The 21841-nt window shown below is 47.6% G+C and overlaps 2 protein-coding genes across 2 annotated transcripts in view; one reads left to right on the top strand and one right to left on the bottom strand.

Annotated features, from left to right (window-relative positions):
* Nucleotides 1-21841, bottom strand: part of mei4 (meiosis-specific, MEI4 homolog (S. cerevisiae)) — a 796394-nt gene that overhangs the window by 649583 nt on the left and 124970 nt on the right. The gene's annotated exons all lie outside the window — the stretch shown is intronic.
* On the top strand, nucleotides 13959-21129 carry LOC147121644 (uncharacterized). Its single transcript, XM_085976998.1, has 2 exons — nucleotides 13959-14600; nucleotides 21013-21129. The coding sequence occupies exons 1-2, from the start codon at nucleotides 13959-13961 to the stop codon at nucleotides 21127-21129; spliced, it is 759 nt and encodes a 252-aa protein (XP_085833124.1).

Below are 21841 nucleotides of genomic sequence, written 5' to 3'. Positions count from 1 at the left end.
TCCTTCCTAAAGTGTGGTGCACAGAATTGGATACAATACTCCAGCTGGGGTCGAACTAGCGTTTTTTTAGGTTTAGCATAACTTCCTGGCTTCTGTGCTCTATGCCTCTATTTATAAAGCCCACGATCACAGAGGCTTTATTAACTGCTTTGTTAACCTGTCCTGCCACCTTCAAAGATTTGTGCACAAACACCCCCAGGTCTCTCTGTTCTTGCACCCCCTTTAAAATTGTACCATTCAGTGTGTATGGTCTCTCCTCATTCTTCCTACCAAAATGTATCAGCTCATACTTCTCTACGTTGAATTTCATCTGCCATGTGTCCACCCATTCCACCAGCCTGTCTATGTCTTCTTGAAGTCTATCACTATCCTCCTCACTTTTTACTACACTTCCAAGTTTTGTGTCATCTGCAAATTTTGGAATTGTGCCCTGTACCCCCAAGTCCAAGTCATTAATGTATTCAAAAACAGCAGTGGTCCTAGTACTGAACCTTGGGGAACACCTCTGTACACCTCCCTCCAGTCTGAAAAACAGCCATCCACCACAATTCTCTGTTTTCTATCCCTTAGCCAATTTTGTATCCATGCGGCTATTGCCTCTTTAATCCCACTGGCTTTAACTTTGCTAACAAGCCGCAGAATATCCAGCCTCTGACCTGCCCTTGTAACCACAGTTTTTACGTGGTTGGTCCAGTTAAGTTTCTGGTCAATGGTGACTCCCCAGGATGTTAATGGTGGGGGATTCAGCAATGGTAATGCCATTGAATGTCAAGGGGCGGTGGTTAGACTCTCTCTTGTTGGAGACAGTTACTGCCTGGAACTTGTGTGGCGTGAATATTACTTGCCACTGTATCCAATGCACTCAGATGATTCTTGATATCACGTGGAGTGAATCAAATTGGTTGAAGATGTGCAGACCTTAAGAGGAGGCTGAGATGGAACATCCGCTCAGCACTTCTGGCTGAAGATGGTTGCAAACACTTCAGCATTGCCTTTTGCACTCATGTGCTGGGCTCCACCATCATTGAGCATGAGGAGGTTCATGGAGCCTCCTTCTCCTGTTTAATTGTCCAACACCATTCACGATTGGATGTGGCAGGACTGCAGAGCTTTGATCTGATCCATTGGTTGTGGGATTGCTTAGCTTTGTCTACAGCATGCTGTGTCTGCTGTTTAGATTGTATGTCGTCCTGTGCTTTAGCTTCACTAAGTTGGCACCTCATTTTTAGGTACGCCTGGTGCTGCTCCTCTCATGCTCTTCTGCACTCATTGAACCAGGGTTGGCCCCCTGGTTTGATGGTAATGGTAGAGTGAGGGATATGCTGGGCCATGAGGTTACAGATTGTGGTGCAATATAATTCTGCTGCTGCTGATGGCCCACAGCGCCTCATGGATACCCAGTTTTGAGCTGCTAGATCTGTTCTGAATTTATATCATTTAGCTTTCAGTGTCACACAACACGATGGAGGGTGTCCTCAGTGAGAAGACGGGTTTTCGTCTCAAGTGCTGTGCGGTGGTCACTGCTACCAAAACTGTCGGGACTGGTCTTCAGGCACCTTAATCACCAATAATTGGCAGCTGTAATGCCATTTTAAGGGGCCCTTGCTATTTTCAGCCTTTTCCCATGCTAACCATGCCTGGTGGGAACCCTGCTGATGAAACCTGGTGTGAACAATATCGGATTGCTGACTATCAGCTGCAGGTCAATCAGGAAAGAAGAAATTTAATCAGACATCATTTGTAGGTTGCAGGACCTTGTTGTTTCAGGCTTGGGGCAACTTGGTCCAGGCTTAGGCACAGCTGTGGAAGGTTGGAGCCTCACACACTTCTCCAGTGTGAGCTCCTGGGAAGCCCCTCTCACCACCCTCACTCAGCGCTTCCTCAACGGAGGTATCTACCAGAAGCATGGGAGGCCTTTTTTTCCTTCCCTTCTTGGCATTAGAGGATCTCCAACAGCAGAGGAGGCTGCAGCAGATCCAGCAACAACAGCAGCACCAGCAACAGCAGCACCAGCCACAGCAGCAGCAGCAGGAGCGACAGGCTGCGGCTCACCCACCTGAGGCAGCACAGGCCAGAAGGGGCCAGCGCATGGAAGGCCGTCGGCGCAGGAGATACCCGCCAAACAGGGTCTACAGACACAGGGTGAGCTACCTCAACATGACTGAGCAGCAGTGCCAAAGGCGGCTCCGACTTTTGCGAGAGGTAGTGACTGACATCTGCGCAATGCTACAGCACCAGCTGCAGCAGCCCAGAGCACCAGGTCGACACTCCTTACCAGTGGCCATCAAAGTCACCACCGCACTCAACTTATTTGCCTCAGGCTCCTTCCAGGGATCAGCAACAGACATCAGCGGCATCTTCCAGGCGGCCGCACGCACTTGCATCACGCAGGTAACCGATGCCCTCTTTTCCCTCGCGCACAATCACTTCCATTTCATCAGGGATCGAGCAAGTGTCACGGCGCGAGCGCTTGGATTAGCTCATCTGGCAGACTTTCCAAGGGTGCAGGGCATCATTGACTGCACACATGTGGCCCTTAGGGCACCCCATCGCAATCCAGGAGTTTTTGTCAACCACAGAACCACAGAAACCCCGCAGTGCAGAGAGGCCATTTCGGCCCATCGAGCCTGCACCGACACATATCCCACCCGATCCCTGTAACCCCTACACCAACACATATCCCACCCTATCCCCGTAACCCCACGTATTTAATCCCCCTAACACTAAGGGTCAATTTTTTATCATAGCCAATCAACCTAACCCGCACATCTTTGGACTGTGGGAGGAAACCGGAGCACCCGGAGAAAACCCACGCAAACACGGGGAGAATGTGCAAACTCCACACAGACAGTCACCCGAGGCCCGCAAGGGCTTCCACTCCCTTAACGTTCAGCTGGTGTGTGACCACAAGAAGGAGATTTTGCATGTTTGTGCCAAGCACCAGTCTACTGTGCCTCCGCTATTCAGGCCGCCAGACGAACTTCAGGGATGGCTACTTGGAGACAAGGGCTATCCCCTGCGGACTTGGCTAATGACGCCGTTGAGGAGGCCAACCAACGAAGCTGAGGAGCGCTACAACTCCAGCCACATTTCCACTAGATGCATTATCGAGCAAACCATCGGATTGCTGAAGATGCGCTTCAGATGCCTGGATAGATCAGGTGGAGCCCTACAATACTCAGCAGCCAGGGTCTCCAGAATTGTCGTGGTTTGCTGTGTACTTCACAACATGGCACAGCGTCGTGGCTTGCAGATTCCTCAGGACCAAGTGGCTCCTCACAGACCCGCCTCGGATGAAGATGATGCTGAGGAGGGGGAGGAGGAGGAGGAGGGCAAAAACGACCATCCTGCAGAGGCCCATCAACCAGCGGCACCATTACGCAATAACATTGCTGCCTGGGATGCAAGGAACGCACTTATCCTGTCCAGATTTGCTTAGCCTAGTAAATCAAACACTGTAGCCTCGCTGCTTCTTACCTGAGCATGGACAATGGTCAAACCCTGTGCATTCCTACCTATTTGACCAGCATCCTGACAACTGCAAGTAATCCTAAGGCCACAATGTGAAATCCCCATTCGCCAAATGACACACGCCAAAACTGCAGCAGTTGCCATCAGATTTTTTATAAACAAGATACTGATGACATAATAACTATATACAAAACATTTCACCCAAGTGACTACCCTTGTGATTAGTGGTGCTTTATTTTTCTTTTATTCACAGAATCCCCACAGTACAGATAGAGGCCATTTCGGCCCATCGAGCCTGCACCGACACATATCCCACCCTATCCCCGTAACCCCACGTATTTAATCCCCTAACACTAAGGGTCAATTTATCATAGCCAAATCAACCTAACCCGCACATCTTTGGACTGTGGGAGGAAACCGGAGCACCCGGAGGAAACCCACGCAGACACAGGGAGAATGTGCAAACTCCACACAGACAGTCGCCCGAGGCCGGATTTGAACCCGGGTCCCTGGTGCTGTGAGGCAACAGTGCTAACCACTATGCCACCGTGCCCCACTTAACCTGTCTATATAACTCTTTGCGTGCTCCTACGTAGTGGTTCCCCTGTGGCTTCAGCAGATGTGGAGGCCCCTTGCTGACTTTCCTGCTGCTCCTGTCTCGACACCTTTGGCGGGCGTCCTCTGGGGTGGCGAGCCTGTGAGGGCTCGCCAGCAGTCTGCTGCTACTGCAGCTGTGCAGGGGTTGAGACGCCTCTCTCACTTGGGTGTGGACTCCAGCGGGGCTCTGACCGAGGGCTCTGCAGTGGCATGGAAGTGTGAGCGCGTGGAGAGGAGCCCCCACTTCTTTGAGGTGTGCCAACAACCTCCCTCTCATGGGTCAGGTCCCCCTCAGCGCCTACAAGTGGCTGGAGAGCACCTTGCTGCACATCAGGGGGGTCATGGGGACCCGTATCTGCACTGGAAGTCCTACTCAAAAGGACTTCCATGAAGGTCTGGTTTCTGTGTTCAATAGATGCCCATCGCTCCTCAAGAGATGTCATTCTATTCTGAACACTCACCATGTTTTCCATAGCCTGGCGACTAAGCTCCTCCTCGGCCGTAGCCCTCCTCTCCTCGGCCGTAGCCCTCCTCTACTCGGCCGTAGCCCTCCTCTCCTCCACCGCAGCCATCCTCTCCTCTACGGTAGCCAGCCTTACCACGGAGGTAGCCATCCTTTCCGTGGTGATGCGTTCATGCGCCAATGACTCCACTAAGGCTCTGCTCATGTTCGCTATGGACTCCTCCATTCGCTCCACACTCGCAGCGACCCTGGAGACAAAACCTGTCAGAGACTCCTGCATCTGTGCATGGAGATCCATCACCTCTTCTCTTGCGGATGGACCCAGAGGCAGAGGGTCGACATGCAGCTGAGCTGAGCTGGCAGAGTCCTGCGCCCTCCGACGGGGACTCTCCACTGCTGTCCCTGTCTCCACAATCTGCTGATGCTCACTTGTGAGCTGTGAAACACCAGGTGACAACACTACTCTATGTCCCGAAGGACCTCTGAGGTGTGAGTGTCTGCGCTGATGCTGGGTGCGCTTACTTCTGCTGACGCTGCGCCCTCAGAGGTTGGAGCTTCCTCTGAGGAGTCTAGCTGCTCAGCCTCTTGCTCCTCCACAGTGGGGACGGGGGCTCTGGATGGTCCTGTGGGGGAGTAAAGGAAAGAGTTAGAGATGTGATGCCAAGGTTACATGCACATTGGATTTTGCAGATGGTCATAAGTCCAAATAATGTAGCTTCAGAATCATAACAGCGACTCATGCTATGTCAATGAGAGAGATGGAAAACTATTCTGTCACCAGCTTGCGGGACTGCCCCGTCTCTCCTTCCCCAACTTCCGCAGCCACATCAGCCCTGACAATTTCCAGCACTCCTTCCTCCCAGGGGGTCAGGTGGGCTATTGAGGGTGGGCCTCCTCCAGTCCTGGCTCACTCTCTGTTGTTGTGAGCTCTCTTTTCCTGCAATGAGGGAGACAAGTGGAGTCTGAGTGAGAATGAAGGAGTGAGTGTACAGATTGCATAGCATAGATACTTAGAGGGAGACAAAGATGGTGTGAGGCTGCAAGACCAAGGGCCCTCCCTGTGTGTTGTCAGTTGTGTTCAAAGCATCAGAGTGAGAGGGAGTGTGAGGGCTGCATGGTGGAATAGTTATGTGAATGTGAGCATAGAGAGAGAGGGAATGGGTAAGGGTGCATGGATGTGACTGTGAAGTGGGATGTGGAAGAAGAGAGTGTTAAAGCTGAGTGCTGGTGGGGAAAGGCAATGGGGATCAGTTTGAGGGTGACGGAAACTTCATACTTACTTTTCCTGTACGGTGAAGATCATGGAATCGTTTCCGACACTGTATCCAGGTTCTTCTGGTGACTCCCAGCGAGTTGACATCTGTTGACACCTGCATCCATGCATCCTTGGTCTCAGTGGGAGGCCTCTTCCTCCCTGACCTAGGGAAGAGGACCTCCCTGTGGGCCCTAACCCCATTCAATAATGCCTGCAGTGAAGCCTCGTCGAATCTGGAGGCAGCTCGGGGTCTGGCACTGGCCACAGCTGCTGCAGGCTCCTCTGCCATCCTGTATGGTTCGTTTGGAAGCCTGCAGAGGTTGCAATGCTTGCTGTGGACCTTAAAAGCACCACGAATGATGACATCATACTGTGCGATTTTCTGACTGGAAATAGTCAATTAGCAAGGGTTCCCACATGCTGGAAATGAATTGGCCAATTGAGGGAAAATTGCATCAATCTGGCAGACCCATTTAGATTCATATGGGAACCCCGACATTCGCGGAACCCGACAATTCCCCACACCTGCAGGAAAATCACCCCCTATGTCTCCGGATCATTAATCCAGGCCTCTGGATTACTAATCGAGTTACTTAACCACTATGCTACCATACCCCATCAAGGAGTCTATTTTTGTCCTAGCCACCTGGGTGGTAATCTGGCAGAGTGGAACGTCCTCTTTAGAGAGCTGCCCAATTTTCAGTCTGTTGATTTTAATGGAAGGAAAATCAGGCAGCTTCTACAAAGAGGGCGCTGTGCTCAGCCAGATTACTGCTCAAACAGTGAAGTTGAAAATGTCTTCTTTTTTAAAAAGAGCTAGGGCCTAATTTGCTTCCTGTTGTGTCTGTGTATAATAAGACACAGACTGCAGGAGAACGGTACAACAGGTGTTTACTCAACGTGGCTCACACTGGAACTGATCTGTACAGATTACTACTCAGTGCTATATACAGGTGTGGTCACTGCCGGTACTGCAGTATACATGAGCTGTAAAAGATAGTTCCCCCCTTAAAGGTATATACATTACAATTCCTCCCCTTCTAGATTAACAGCACCATAACACTCATTTAACAATTAAATATCACACTACTTACAATTAACAGTTTTAACATGCAACATTAGCTGAAAATAGTCTATTGATATTTTCAGTCTTTGGGGAGGCTTCCTGATCCTTTCTGGATAGCGCCTTTCCCGAGTGTCTTGCTCTTGGTGCGGAGGCGATTCTGGCCACCTGTCGTCAGTTGGCTCATCAGCTTCCGATGCTACTGTTTCTGGGGTAGATGCGACCTGTACGTCGGGTTCATCACCAGGTACGTATTGGCGAGGCATGGGGTTGACTTGTTCCTGTGGCTCTAGGATCTGGTCAGCATGGCATCTCACGATGCTCATCCCAACGTCCACTGTGTACATTAGTGGGCCCTACCATGTGCATATCGTTCCTGGCTGCCATTTTTCTGTTCGGTAGTTGCGGGCCAAGACTGGTTGCCCTACATTGAAGCTCCTTGTTGGCTTCTCATGGATGTGCTGGAATTGCTTACTCTCAACATCTCTTCGTACATTTGGTCTGAGCAAATCCAGGCGGGATCTTAACCTTTGGTTAAAGAACATCATGGCTGGGGCCTGGTTGGTGACTGCATGTGTCGCATTCCGGTAGGCGAACAGGAAATTGTCCACCTTGTGCTGCAGCGGAATGTTGTCATTGTACATAGCCTTTATTGCCTTCTTAAAGGTTTGTACGAACCTCTCAGCCAATCCATTTGTGGCTGGATGATACGGGGCGGGTGTGTAATGCCTTACCCCAATCTTTTTCAAGAACCTCCGGAACTCTTCGGACACAAACTGTGGTCCGTTGTCGGAGCAAATCTGTTCTGGCAAGCCATTCCTGGCAAAAATGGTCCGTAGGACTGCAATAGTTTTCTCCGTGGTGGTGGAGGACATTTTGATGACCTCAGGCCATTTCGAGTGCGCATCCACGGCTATTAAAAACATTGAGTCCATGAATGGACCAGCAAAATCAATATGCACCCATTGCCATGGAGATGAGGGCCACTCCCATGGGTGTAGAGGGGCCTGTGGTGGTGCATTTTGGACTTTCTGGCATCCTGAGCAGCTCTTGGTCAGGTCCTCGATTTGTTTATCGATTCCGAGCCACCACACATAAGCCCTGGCTAGGCTTTTCATTTTTAACCCTCCCAGATGACCCTCATGAAGCTCATTGAGCACTCTATCCCTTAACTTGGGTGGAATTACCACTCGGGATCCACACATCAAGGTCCCCCGGCACACTGGCAGCTGTTCTCTCCTTGTCGAGAATGCTGGCAACAGTGAGTCGCCATGTGCTGGCCATCCCTTCACCGTCAAATCATATACCTGAGACACTGTTGGGTCATTTCGGGTTTCCTTTTCGATACAAGCGTTAGTTACCGGTAGGTATTCAACTATAGTCGAATGGAATATTTCGACAGGATCCACTGCTGGTGCTTCCTCCGCAGTAGGCAGTGGCAGGTGTGATAGCCCATCAGCATTTCCATGCTGTTTCGTGCCCTTATATTCAATCTCATAGTGCTGCGCCCCTAGAAAAAGTGACCATCTTTGTAGTCGTTGCGCAGTCATCACCGGAACGCCCTTCTTCGGATTAAAAATGGAGACAAGAGGCTAGTGATCAGTCAGCAAGGTGAATTTCTGCCCGTGCAGATAGTGATTGAACTTTTTCACTCCCCACACTAGGCTGAGAGCCTCCCTGTCAATCTGGGCGTAGTTACGCTCGGCTGAGGTTAGTGATCGTGACGCAAAGGCTATTAGCCTCTCTGAGCCGTCCGAGAATTTGTGCGACAGCACCGCTCCAATGCCGCAGGGTGACGCATCACATGCCAACCGAACTGGTAATGCCGGGTTGTAATGAGCCAATACCTCTTTGGATGTGATTAGTGTTTTGCTCTTCTGGAAAGCTCGTCTACATTCGTCACTCCACTTCCATGGCACCCCAGTTTGCAGTAGGGTGTTCAGTGGGTGTAGTATTGTAGACAAATTTGGCAAGAACTTATGGTAGTAGTTCACCAGCCCAAGGAACGACCTCAGTTGTGACACATTTTCCAGTGCTGGAGCCTTGACTACTGTCTCAATCTTCTCTGGGGACTTATGTAACCCCTCTTTATCGATAACGTGGCCACAATACGAGATCTGTTTTCTAAAAAACTCGCATTTGGGGCGGTTAGCTCGGAGCCCATATTCCTGCAATCTAGTGAGCACCTGCTCCAGGTTGGCAAGGTGATCACTGTCATTTTCGCCCATGACCAGGATGTTGTCCAAATAACACTGGGTCCCTGGGATCCCTTGCAGGACTTGTTCCGTTGCCCTCTGCCAAATAGCCGGAGCTGATGCTACCCCGAATACCAGCCGGTTGTATTGGTAGAGGCCTTTATGGGTGTTGATTGTGAGGTATTTTTTTGGTGCTTCTTCTACCTCCATTTGCAGATACGCCTGGGCCAGATCAATCTTAGTGAAGCGTTTCCCTCCAGATAGCGAGGTGAAAATATCTTCAATCCACGGAAGTGGATATTGTACGGTGTGAAGGACCGGGTTCACTGTTACCTTAAAGTCCCAACAGATGCGAACCTTCCTTGGTTCCCCAGGCATGTTGCTCAACGACTTTTTCATCACAGGGATGATGGGTGTAGCCCACTCGCTCCAGTCTACCTTGGACAGTACACCTGAACGTTCCAGACTCTCCTTGCTGGAACACTTCTTTTGCGTCAGTTAGGATCTTTGACAGTCGCCCAGGTGTGACGTCGTCATCCTTTTTGTCAGCCACAGTCAGTGCCTGTATGGAATGCCAATCCAGTTGGATTTTCCGGATCCATTCACGTCCCAGTAATGGTGGTCCTCCATCTTGCAATACATACAGGTCTAGTTTTGGTGTTTCCTTACCGTTATATATAACGGTCACCCTTATTTTTCCTTTGGGGTAGACTTTTTGTCCCGTGTACGTCTTCAAAATAATTTTTGTGTCGCTCAAGGGTATGTGTGAGAATAGCCGCTCGTAGTCCCGTCGGTTTATGACTGTTAGGGCTGATCCTGTGTCCAATTCCATCTTTACCTGGACTCCTGCTATCTTGAGAGTGACCCAAATGGTTCGGTGATCCTCCGTTGTGATCACATTATGTAGTTTCAGACAACTCAGTTCCCTGCTTTCGGAGTCATTATCACTCTTTTGTTCATCTGAACTATTCTCCGTCATCTTATGTACCTTCTTGTACTTCTCTTTGGTAGGTTTGTTGCTGGTTTTCTTTCCCGACCTGCAGACTCGTGCTATGTGTCCTACTTTTCCACACTGTCTGCACACTTTGTCTTTGAACCAGCAATCATTCTGGCCATGTGTTGTTCTGCCGCAGCGATAGCACTTCTCTGTTCTATATGACATTTCGTTTGTGCCATATTCTTGCGGTCTCTGTTGTATCTCTGCAGCGCCCCGTGCTGCTGCTTCATATGATACCGCAATGCTGAAAGCCTTTTCCAGCGTAAGGTCCTTTTCAGATAAAAGCCGTTTCTGGGTTCCTTCACTTTGAAGCCCACACACAAACTTGTCCCTTAAGGTATCTGCCAGTCCCGCTCCAAACTGGCAGTGTTTTGATAGTTTGCGCAGTTCTGTTAAATAATCAGCATTGCTTTCATCCTTATGCTGGTTCCGTTTGTGAAACTTGAATCTTTCTGCTATCAGCAGCGGTGTGGGGTTTAAATGTTCCTGTAGTATCGTTACTATGTCTTCAAAACTCTTTCCATTGGCTTCGTTGGGGTTACTAGATTTCGTAATAAACCATGCGTCCTTGCACCCATCAAATTTAACAATACCGACACTTTCTTGTCATCTGACACCTCATTTGCCTTGCAGTACACCTCTATTCGTTCGACATATGTAGTCCAATCTTCGACTTCATTGTCAAATGCGGTGATACTGCCACTCTTCGGCATTTTGGGTGTGGTTTAAAATGGCGTCTCCCAATGGCTTAAAATGGCGTCTCCCGCGCTTTGCTTCCTCCCCTGCTGCTGCCAACGCCGCTCCCGGCAGTTCTCGTGGCAATGGCGGCGCCATGTAGGTTTCGCGCGCTTCTCCTGCGCTGCTGCCAACGCCGCTCTCGGCGGTCCTCGTGGCAATGGCGGCGCCTCGTGGGTTTCTGCGCGTCTCTCTCTCCTTCTCTTCGACGCTGCTCGGCCCCTGAACACCGGCGGTGCCCTGTGCGCTCTGCCCTCTCTCTCTCTCCCCCATCGACACTGCTCGGCCGTTTGCTGTGCTGCTCGGTCGGGCTCTAGCCCGCCGTTGTCCGGGAAGGGTCTGCGCACTACCTGTTGCCAGCCCGTTTCGCTGGACCACCTCGACTGGAAAGCCAAGCCTGGCTCTCGACAGCCTCCCCCACAATTCTTGAGTCTCTGCTGGATGACTGGGCGGTTGCCCGTGGTCGACGCCCAAGTCTCTGGCCTTGACCTCCAATCCACTGACCTCCAGGAACGAATCCCCGGGAGGTGATGCAAAGTTGCAGGTAGGTTCAAACTTGCCTTGTCGCCAATGTTGTGTCCGTGTATAATAAGACACAGACTGCAGGAGAACGGTACAACAGGTGTTTACTCAACATGGCTCACACTGGAACTGATCTGTACAGATTACTACTCAGTGCTATATACAGGTGTGGTCACTGCCGGTACTGCAGTATACATGAGCTGTAAAAGATAGTTCCCCCCTTAAAGGTATATACATTACACTTCCCTCCACCAGGCCAGAATGGGCCAGAGCGTGATTAAAACAGCAGTGCAACACTCACCACTCCATACATAATGGTCGCTGCCATTTTTTTTGGGGCCTTGAAATGGACAGCCACCAGAAACAGCCTTATTCACCCATACAAATCAGGGTCCTAGGGCACCAATAGGGCCCCAATGCAATTTTGAAGTACCAAAGGGTGGAGTGTTAAGCAACCTAACCAGCAGACCGTAAAGCAAATGTTGCAAAAATCAACCCTTCCAAAGCCCGTACTCCTCAAGAGTGTCTCCTTCCTCCTTTTAATTTACCTGGACTGGCTGGAAATCTGTGGTGGAGCTGCCAAATCTCCCGCCCCTTTTGATCAGCAAGCTGCTCTAATTGCATGAACAGCTTGCTGATGGAATGGTGAAGAGGACAGACCTGAAAACTGCTTCTGTCAGGCAGGCAGCAGACTGGTACCAACCAAAACGAAAATCCACCCAAGTATTTATGGAGCTGAAAATAACCCACCATATTTTATTTTTAAAGCAGCACAAGAACAAAAGTTTTAGGTCAAATCTCAAAAGAAATTTAGCTGATAAAAACTGAACAGTAGCACAGGATGCATGACTACCAGCCATGAATTTTAAATCACAAGCTAATCTGACCGCATAACCAATAAACAACAAAATCACCTGGACTGTGTTCAGTTCATATGAATGGTAATAAAGCCTTTGAAACAGTACAGAGGCAGACAACAAAAATATCTAACTGTCCCAGGGATGGAGGCCAGAGGCCTGAGGCCCGGTCAGCCAACAGCGGATGACGGATCATCTCCCGGCCTGGACACTGCAGGAACTCAATGCTATAACTTTATGGATTGGGCTGGTTTCCACAGGAAATTAATATTTATGGGAATCACGGTGCGTGAGTGGCCGCCGATTTCTTCGCATTTGCTGAAATCCCCTTTCTGATCCAAGGATAAAACAGTTTAGATTCATAAAATAGAAACTTGAAGCACAGGAGGCCATTTGGCTCGTCATGCCTGTGCTGGATCTTTGAAAAAGAATTCGTGCTTAGTCCCACAGTCAGTAGGGATAATGGGTAGGTACTCAAATTGGCAGGAGGTGACTAGTGGTGTCCTGCAGGGATCTGTGTTGGGGCCTCAGCTATTCACCGTATTTATTAACAAATTAGATGATGGCATAGAAAGTCATATATCCAAATTTGCCAATGACACAATGATAAGTGGAATTGTAGGCAGTGTAGCTGGAAGCATAAAATTACAAAGGGATACCAACAGACTAAGTGAATGGGCAAAACTGTAGCAAATGGATTTCAATCAGGCAAATGTGAGGTCATCCACTATGGACCTAAAAAGGATAGAACGGGGTACTTTCTAAATGGTGAAAATTTAAAAACAGTGGAGGTCCAAAGAGACTTGGGGGTCTAGGTACATAGATCATTAAAATGTCATGAACAGGTACAGGAAATAGTCAAGAAGATTAATGGGGTGTTGGGCTTTATATCTAGCGGACCAGAGTACAAGGGGGTAGAAGTTATGCTGCAGCTATACAAAACCCTGGTTAGACCACTGTGGGAGAAAACGTATTAAACGTTAAGGCATGCTGGGATACTTGACCACTTTACTAATTGAACAAAGGACACTAAACTAGTTAAAACTAAAAGAACTGCTGACTGCCATAATGAAGTCAAGCTGACCTTTTGGCTTAGGACATCTGGTGATAAAATGTGAACATGTTAATCTGCTTCTTGAGAACAATGGAACCTATGAAACCTTATGTTGAAATGTAATGTAAGCTAATCACCTGAAGTTGTTTACCTTGCTGTATAACTATGAGTGCTGTACATTAGTAATTTAGAGTGCTGGTGGGCAGTAGGGACTGCTGCAGACTCTCCGTGATATCACGTAATAAATTCCTAAAGCGAACCTCGAAGTCTCCGTCTGATAGTTAATTTCCTCGACAGAATTTGGCGTAGTCTGGCAGGATCCCTAACAACGGGATCTAAAAGAACTAAGAAGGTCTAAGTTGGGTATAGCGTCGACCTTGTATATCACTTGGCCCGCTTAGGCTCCAATTAGACAAAGGAAATTTAAAAAGGGACTCTCCTAAAAATAAAAGGAAAGTGCCCGGTGCCTCCCAGCTGAAAGGGGGAGAGCACCTAGCGCGTCCCAGCTGAAAGGGGGACGGCGCGCGGTTGCCTAGTTATCCGGCCGGTGACTCATGCTGAGGCAAGACTGCTGAGAAGAGAGAAAAGACTATGGCACCGAATTAAGTAGCTACAAAGAGAATAAAGGGTTGACTTCAGGATTCGTGGATGGAAAAACCGGTGAGCGCTCATTGTATTTTGTGTATATAAAATAACCCGCGGTTGTATAACCAGTAAGTTTAAAGCTAAGTTACAGGAGTAAGGAGAAGATGGGAAATAACGGCAGTCGAGCGGATTCGTCCGAGCCTGCCAAGAAAGGAGCCCGAGGCAAGGTAGGACAGGAGGCTGCAAATGGTAAAATCAAGATATGTAAAAGAACGAATGACAGAATAAAAAAGCTCGTGCAACATCGAAAAAAGGTAGGAGATCCCATCGTTCCACCGGGTTCGCCAGCCGATACTGTAATAAAAGAAACAGGAGACGATCGGTATGCGGTAACTTTTAGTAGTGATCTGTATGGATGGTCGGGTGGAGATTGGCCTTATGGGGGAAGTTTTAAAATACCTTTAATAAAAGAATGGGAAGAAATTACTAGAAATGAAGGAGGGGATCCTGAGTGGGACACCCCCTATATGTTATGGTGCTTTGCTAGGTGGATGGAAGTAGCAAAAAGACACCAACCCCCAAAGAAGAAGGGGAAACAGGAAGAGGCAGAGGCTAGTCAGAAAAAGGAAGAGGTGCTGCCTAAGGCTCCTGTTGTGGGAATGTATCCCCGAACCCCAGCGGGAGATCTGGTTGAGATGGGGGAAGAGTTAAATAATTTACTAATGATAGCGGCTGCTCTAAGACAGCAACCGGCACGATTTCCGGCGCCGCCTCCATACAATCCACCCCCACCCGCAGATGAACCCGTAATTGAACCTCCTCCTCCAGCAGAGGCACTCAGAGCAGGAGCTGCTGCACTGCCTGGTAGTAATGTACAGGACCTACCCTCACGTAACGGACCTACAACTAGGTCACAAACAAAAGAAACAGCCCCTAGAGACAGAGGCGCGCTCGAACCTGACACTACTACCCATCAACTTCCTCGAGTCATGATAGGAGACATGGCAGTGTTAAAACCATGGTCCCCAGCGGAAGCTAGAGCTATGATAGCTGAGGCACCAGACCCCTTAAAGAAGCCCACTGCCTTTCATAATTGGCTAGAACAAATATGTACCATTTACAGCCCTCTTCCTGGGGATGTGCTAATGCTGCTAAAATGTGCGTATGGGTCCTCATGGTCGACCCTAAGGGACGGATTTGCTGTTCCCCCGGGAGAAAATGGAGATTGGCGACAAGATGATGTACAACTGGACCAGGGAAATGAGTCTTTTGCTCACTGGTTAGAACATAGAGGTAAAGAGGCTATAATGAGAGGAGCCAAGAAGCATAGTGACATAGGAGAAGTTACTCGATGTCTGCAAAGAAAGGAGGAGACAATTCCTGATTTTGTAGCTCGATTTAAAAGCAAGTGGGAGGAACATGCGGGAGTTCCGTTAGCAGACAATGGACCTTTGGCAGTACAAACACTGCTAAACTGCATGTTACCCTTTCAAGCTCAAGCCTTTAAAATGATTAATCTAAATTGGCAGACTCAGCCCTGGGCGGACGTAGTTACTGCTCTGGTAAATATGGATAGGGAAGGACTCTTTACTCAGTCGAAAGAGCAAAAGGCAAAAACAGCGGGGCAATATTTCCAACAGAATAGAAGAGGATTTGCAAGAAGAGGAGGTTATGGTAGAGGCAGAGGAAGGGGAAGAGGACAATGGCAAATGAGAGATAGATCACAGGATGAATGTAGGAACTGTGGGAAAAGAGGACATTGGGCTAGAGATTGCCGATGCCCCCCAAGGCCACAGCAGGGATACGCCCAACAAGGAGGGTATCCAGCTCCAGGGGCAGAAGGAACTTCCTTTTCTTTCAGTAACCCTAATCCATCCGCATAGGAGTGCCACGGAGAAGCGGTGGTACAGGCGGCTGTGATCAGATTGTCCAAATCCATGAGAGAACAGCCTATGGCTACAGTTAAAATAGGAAATAGCCATTTGGACCTTCTGGTCGATACCGGTGCAACAATGTCCTCTGTACCCCCCTCCGTGGGTATACCCGCCAGTCAATTTAACGTTGTAAGCATGGGAGTAGCCGGTATCCCTATGTTAGAACCCCTCTCCAAACCTACCGAAATTCAAGTGCACGGGCAATCCGTCACAGACACCCTCATAATTTCTCAGACCGCCCCTCTCCCTATGTTGGGAAGACAGGCTTTATGTAAATTGGGAGCAGTTATATACTGCACTCGAGACGGCATGTTCATGGAACTGCCTCAAATACAAACTCATCAGCTAATGAATTTAATGATAGAGGAAAAGCAAGTAGAAGGAGCCCCCATTTTGTACTGCTGGCAGCTGAATAGCAATCCTTATGGCCAATTGGTAAAAAATGTATACCAAGCCTTGCAGGAATTGGAAGATCCTCAGGGGCAGTATTTACAATATCTAATTGAAACCAGTAGAGAAAAGAAACGAACCCATTGTACAGCATGGTACACGTATAAAGAAACACCCAATTATCAAAAATAGGTTTGCTGATAGTGCGGCTAAAGAGGTCGCACTGAGGCAGGCCCCACAGCTTCAAGCCGCCAAAAATACCGTTAGTAACTTTCCTCCAGAACTTCCTAGTAGCATTGATGCTGATCTACTACGACAGGCCCAAAGTCAGGCAACAGTCCAAGAAAAACGTACTTGGAGTAAGGCAGGTTGCTATCAAGATCATGATATATGGATGCATCCTGATGGCCGAGTGGTTTGCCCACGAAGCTTGTTTTTGCCCCTGTCTCGCCTGGCACATGGACAGGCTCACATGGGCAAAGGAGGGATGGCACATGCATTGTCCCAACAATGGTATGCACCAGGAATAACGGTAACAATTGAAAAAGTTGCCAGAACGTGTTTAGTATGTCAGCAGAACAATAGAGGGAAACCGCCCGCAAATTTTGATCACCTACCCCAACCAGAGCTGCCCTTTGAGAATCTACAGATAGATTTTGTACATATGCCCGCAGTAAAAGGATTTAAGTACATACTGGTAATAGTAGATATGTTCTCCAGATGGGTAGAGGCATACCCCACTAGGAGGGATGATGCCAGAACAGTAGTAAGCATTCTGCTAAAAGAAATAATACCTAGATTTGGAATACCTATGGGAATAAACAGTGACAGAGGAACTCATTTCACCAGCAAACTGATAAAAAACTTAACCGAAGCCCTTGGATTTCAATGGAAATTGCACATACCTTACCAGCCACAATCCTCAGGAATAGTGGAAAGAGTGAATGGGGAAATCAAGGCCGCCCTAACCAAAGTATGCCAGCAAAATGGGTTGCAATGGTCGGATGCCGTGCCAGTAGTAATGTATGCCCTGAGAAATCAGAAAAATAGAAACACAGGTCTGACACCACATGAGATCTTGATGGGCCGGCCTATGACAACAGGCACACGCCCACCCATGACTCCAGAGAAGGTGGCATTAATTTGGAATGATGAAAAATCATTAAAATATGCTCAGGCCATGTGTGAAACAGCAGGAAGAATACATGAGAAAGTGAGACAGGCCCAGACGCGCCCCACAGAAGGAAACATGCACCCCTTTAAACCCGAAGATCAAGTTTATGTGAAAGCGCTAAATAAAGAATCTTTTTCTCCTAGGTGGAAAGGACCATATTTGGTGCTGCTTACAACTCGAACAGCTCTCAAATTGAAAGAAAAACCTGATTGGGTACACGCTACAAGGTGCAAGTTGCATCATCCGGAGAAAACACCAGAGGTGGAGTATAAACATACTGCACCAGACACCACTTCAGAAACGGAAAAAGATCCGTGCCCACCATAATTTGGCACTCCATTGAAGGACTGATTACTTTCGGATTGCTATATATGTTTATATTTAATGCTGTATAACAATAATTAGGATAATTTAAAGATTTCTAGGATAAATCAGGAAATATGTTAAACCAGATAATAATAATCGGCTTATGTGTAATAAGGACAGCCGCCTGGACCATCCTGCCTACTGAAAAAACAGAATGGGCAGGCCAGTTAGGATGGAAGGCGAGAGACAGTAATCAATCGCAGGGAACTTACACTTGTAACAATGGCACCATTTGTGTAATTGCTAATTGGACGATTAATTGCGAAGCCTGTGGGATGTTCGAAATGAAATCTGGGATGGATAAAATAGTATTTAGCCAAGGATCTAATATAACTCTAAGTATAAAATGGGAAAAAGGAGTGAACATAAGTTGTAGGATAGAGAATGACACTGACATATATATGTAGACGGGATTTTGAAAAGGCCCCCTTTAAACACTTGCATAAAAGATGTTTATACTGTGTTTGACCCACATACCAACAAGACATATCAGTTGGGAAAATGGGCTACGGTAATGCAAAGAAGAACTGTATTGGGGATAGAAAATGCCTCCCCTACAGTTAATTTGGCTAATCTGACGAAATTTTTGAAAAACAATTAAAAGATAGCAGAAGCCTTAGCGAAAAGAGGAAGAGATCTGCACCATTTAAAAGCAGTGATGGATTATGATGAGCAAGGTTTGATTCAAATAGCTACGCAAATAACAGATTTGACGATACACCACTGGTGGGATGTGTTTAACGGATGGTCACCTAAAGCATCCGCAGTGCTGGAATTGTTTGTTCACCCAATGGTTATATTTTGTGTAGTGACAGGAGTTTTATTTATATTAATTTGTATAATGTGGATAAGAGTGAGATATCTGCTGGCGCAAACAGTAGAATCAGTAGCATCTGTAAAAAGAGCTACGAAAGTACTAGAGAGAACGGAAAGAAAAAGAGCAAACCAGGATGATATGATGAAGAAGATTGTCTAAAAATGCGTCCCTTCCCAAAGGGATATTACCCTCCCTATGAAAACGAACTGAATACAATGCCGTAAAGCAGTGTTGATCAGTAAAGATCAACAAGGAGGGAATTGTGGGAGAAAAGGTATTAAACATTAAGGCATGCTGGGATACTTGACCACTTTACTAATTGAACAAAGGACACTAAACTAGTTAAAACTAAAAGAACTGCTGACTGCCATAATGAAGTCAAGCTGACCTTTTGGCTTAGGACATCTGGTGATAAAATGTGAACATGTTAATCTGTTTCTTGAGAACAATGGAACCTATGAAACCGTATGTTGAAATGTAATGTAAGCTAATCACCTGAAGTTGTTTACCTTGCTGTATAACTATGAGTGCTGTACATTAGTAATTTAGAGTGCTGGTGGGCAGTAGGGACTGCTGCAGACTCTCCGTGATATCACGTAATAAATTCCTAAAGCGAACCTCGAAGTCTCCGTCTGATAGTTCATTTCCTCGACAACCACACCTGGAGTATTGTGAGTAGTTCTGGGCACCACACTTTAGGAAGGATAAATTGGCCTTGGAGGGAGTGCAGCGTAGGTTTACCAGAATGATACCCGGGCTTCAAGGGTTAAGTTACGAGGCGAGATTACACAAATTAGGTTTGTATTCCCTAGAATTCAGAAGGTTACGGGGTGATCTGATCGAAGTTTTCAGGATATTAAGGGGAACAGATAGGGTAGATAGAGAGAAACTATTTCTGCTGGTTGGGGATTCTAGGACTAGGGGGCATAGTCTAAAAATCAGAGCCAGGCCTTTCAGGAGTGAAATTAGGAAACACTTCTACACAGAAAGGGTGGTAGAAGTTTCGATCTCTCTTCCTCAACCAGCAATTGATGCTAGATCAATTGTTAATTTTAAATTGGAGATTGATAGCTATCTGTTAAACAAAAGCATTAAAGGCCAAAGGCGGGTATATGGAGTTAGGTCGCAGATCAGTCATGATCTCATTGAATGGTGGAGCAGCCTCGAGGGGCTGAATGGCCTACTCCTGTTCCTATGTTCTTATGTTCCTATGATGGTCATATGGAATTCATTGTATCGCTCCTATGCCTGATTCATCATAGAATCATAGAAATTTACAGCACAGAAGGAGGCCATTCGGCCAATCTTGTCTGTACCGGCCGACAAAGGGGCTGAATGGCCTACTCCTGTTCCTATGTTCCTACCCCCTCTTTTAGTCAGTAACCCTGTAGGTTCCTCATCATCAAGTATCTGTCCAACTCCTTTTTTAAATTATTTATGGAATCATCTTCCACCACCTTTTCAGGAAGAGCGTTCCAGATCCTTGCAACTCTTGAGTGAAAAAATTTCTCCTCAACTCTCCTCCAGATCTTTTTCCAACGATTTTGAATCTATGACCTCTGGTTATTAACCCACTTGCCAGAGGAAATAGTTTTTCTCTATTTACTCTATCAAACCTCTCATCATCTGAAACCCTCTATTAGGTCATCTCTTAACTTCTTTCTTCTAAGGAGAACAGTCCTAACTTTTCCAACCTCTCCTCATAACTGAAGTTCCTCATCCCTGGTAACATCCTTGTTAATCCTCCTCTGCACCCTTTCTAAGGCCTTTATCTGAGGAAGGATGTTCTTGCCATGGAAGGAGTTCAGCAAAGGTTCACCAGGCTGATACCTGGGATGGCAGGAATGACGTATGAGGAGAGATTGGGTCGATTGGGCTTGTACTCGCTGGAGTTTAGAAGAATGAGAGGGGATCTCATTGAAACTTATAAAATTCTGACAGGACTGGACAGACTAGATGCAGGAAGGATGTTCCCGATGGCCGGGGAGTCCAGAACTAGGGGTCACAGTCTAAGGATAAGGGGTAAGCCATTTAGGAAAGAAATGTGGAGGAATTTCTTCACCCAGAGAGTGGTGAACCTGTGGAATTCTCTACCACAGAAAGCAGTAGAGGCCAATTCATTAAATATATTCAAGAAGGAGTTGGATATATTTCTTAAGGCTAAAGGGATCAAGGGGTATGGGGAGAAAGCAGGGACCGGGTACTGAATTTGGATGATCAGCCATGATCGCATTGAATGGCGGAGCAGGCTCGAGGGGCCGAATGGCCTACTCCTGCTCCTACCCTCTATGTTTCTATGTCTCTATGTTTACATCTTTCCTGAAGTGTGGTGCCCAGAATTGTCCACAATACCCGAGCTCAGGCCTAACCAGTGATTTATAAAGCTTTTGCATAATCTCTTTGCTTTTATATTCTATCCCTCTATTTATAAACCCAAGTAACCAAGTAACCCATATGCTTTTTTGACCACCTTATCAACTTTAGTTACTAAGTGGAGTTGAGTGCTGGTACTGTGCTCTTTGATTTACTCAAATCAGCAGCAGAAACCGTGGCTGATTATCTTCCCAGCGATTGATTCTGCACACTTCCTGGCTCTTCATTCCCTTGGAAATACCTCCAGCAGTGGTTCCTCCGGTGCTCTGCCCTTCGATTAGCTTTTGGACTCACACGCGCTCCACACCTGTCTCCAATTCCTTATTCCCCATTTATTACCAGGACATTTCTATCCTAATCTTGCATGTAGCCAGGCCTACGTTGTAGTGTATGTGCCTTTAAGTCAGAACTACTTTTACAGCTCCTGTATACTGTAGTACCGGCAGTGACCACTCCGGTATATAAGCTTTGCGCATGCCTCTGTACCCCAAGTCTTGAGACTACCCTCCTCCAGTAAAGACCTGTTTATTGTTGATGTACAGCATCCGTGTGATTATTTAATAACAGCATATCCTCTGAATCACGGATCCAACAGTGGCAACGAGTGTCGATTCGAATCTACCTGCAACATTAAAAAAAAGTCAAGGCCAGGAACACGGGCGTCGACCACGAGCAACCGCCCAGCCGTCAGGCAGAGATTGAACTTCGCAGGGGAGGCTGTGGAGAGCCGGGCTTGGTTCCCCAGCCACGACGAGCATCAAGAGACCGATGACAGGTCCAGCGCAGAACCTTCCCGAGCAGCGGCAGCTGGAGCCGACCGACGGTGGAGAGAAAGCCGAGCAGCGTCGACGGGGTAAGACAGAGGGTGAAGAGCTCAGGGCGCAGCCGGGGGTTGAACACCGAGCGGCGTCGAGAAAAGGAAAACAAACCGGAGAGAGAGAGGGTAAAGAAACAGCCGGGTTCTAGACTGAGCGGCGTCGAAAAATATAAAAA

Source organism: Somniosus microcephalus, chromosome 3 (assembly GCF_052327205.1).
Source record: "Somniosus microcephalus isolate GS21.2 chromosome 3, FLI_Smic_1.0, whole genome shotgun sequence".
Lineage (NCBI taxonomy): Eukaryota > Metazoa > Chordata > Chondrichthyes > Squaliformes > Somniosidae > Somniosus > Somniosus microcephalus.
The sequence above is the reverse complement of the archived record's forward strand: the minus strand, read 5'-3'. Positions and strand labels throughout refer to the sequence as shown.

Excerpts from the sequence above, each read along its gene's own strand:
- LOC147121644 (XM_085976998.1), top strand. The coding sequence starts at position 13,959 with ATGGGAAATAACGGCAGTCGAGCGGATTCGTCCGAGCCTGCCAAGAAA. Across the intron at positions 14,601-21,012 it reads CCCCACCCGCAGATGAACCC|CAGCAGAAACCGTGGCTGAT; the intron begins GTAATTGAACCT and ends TACTCAAATCAG.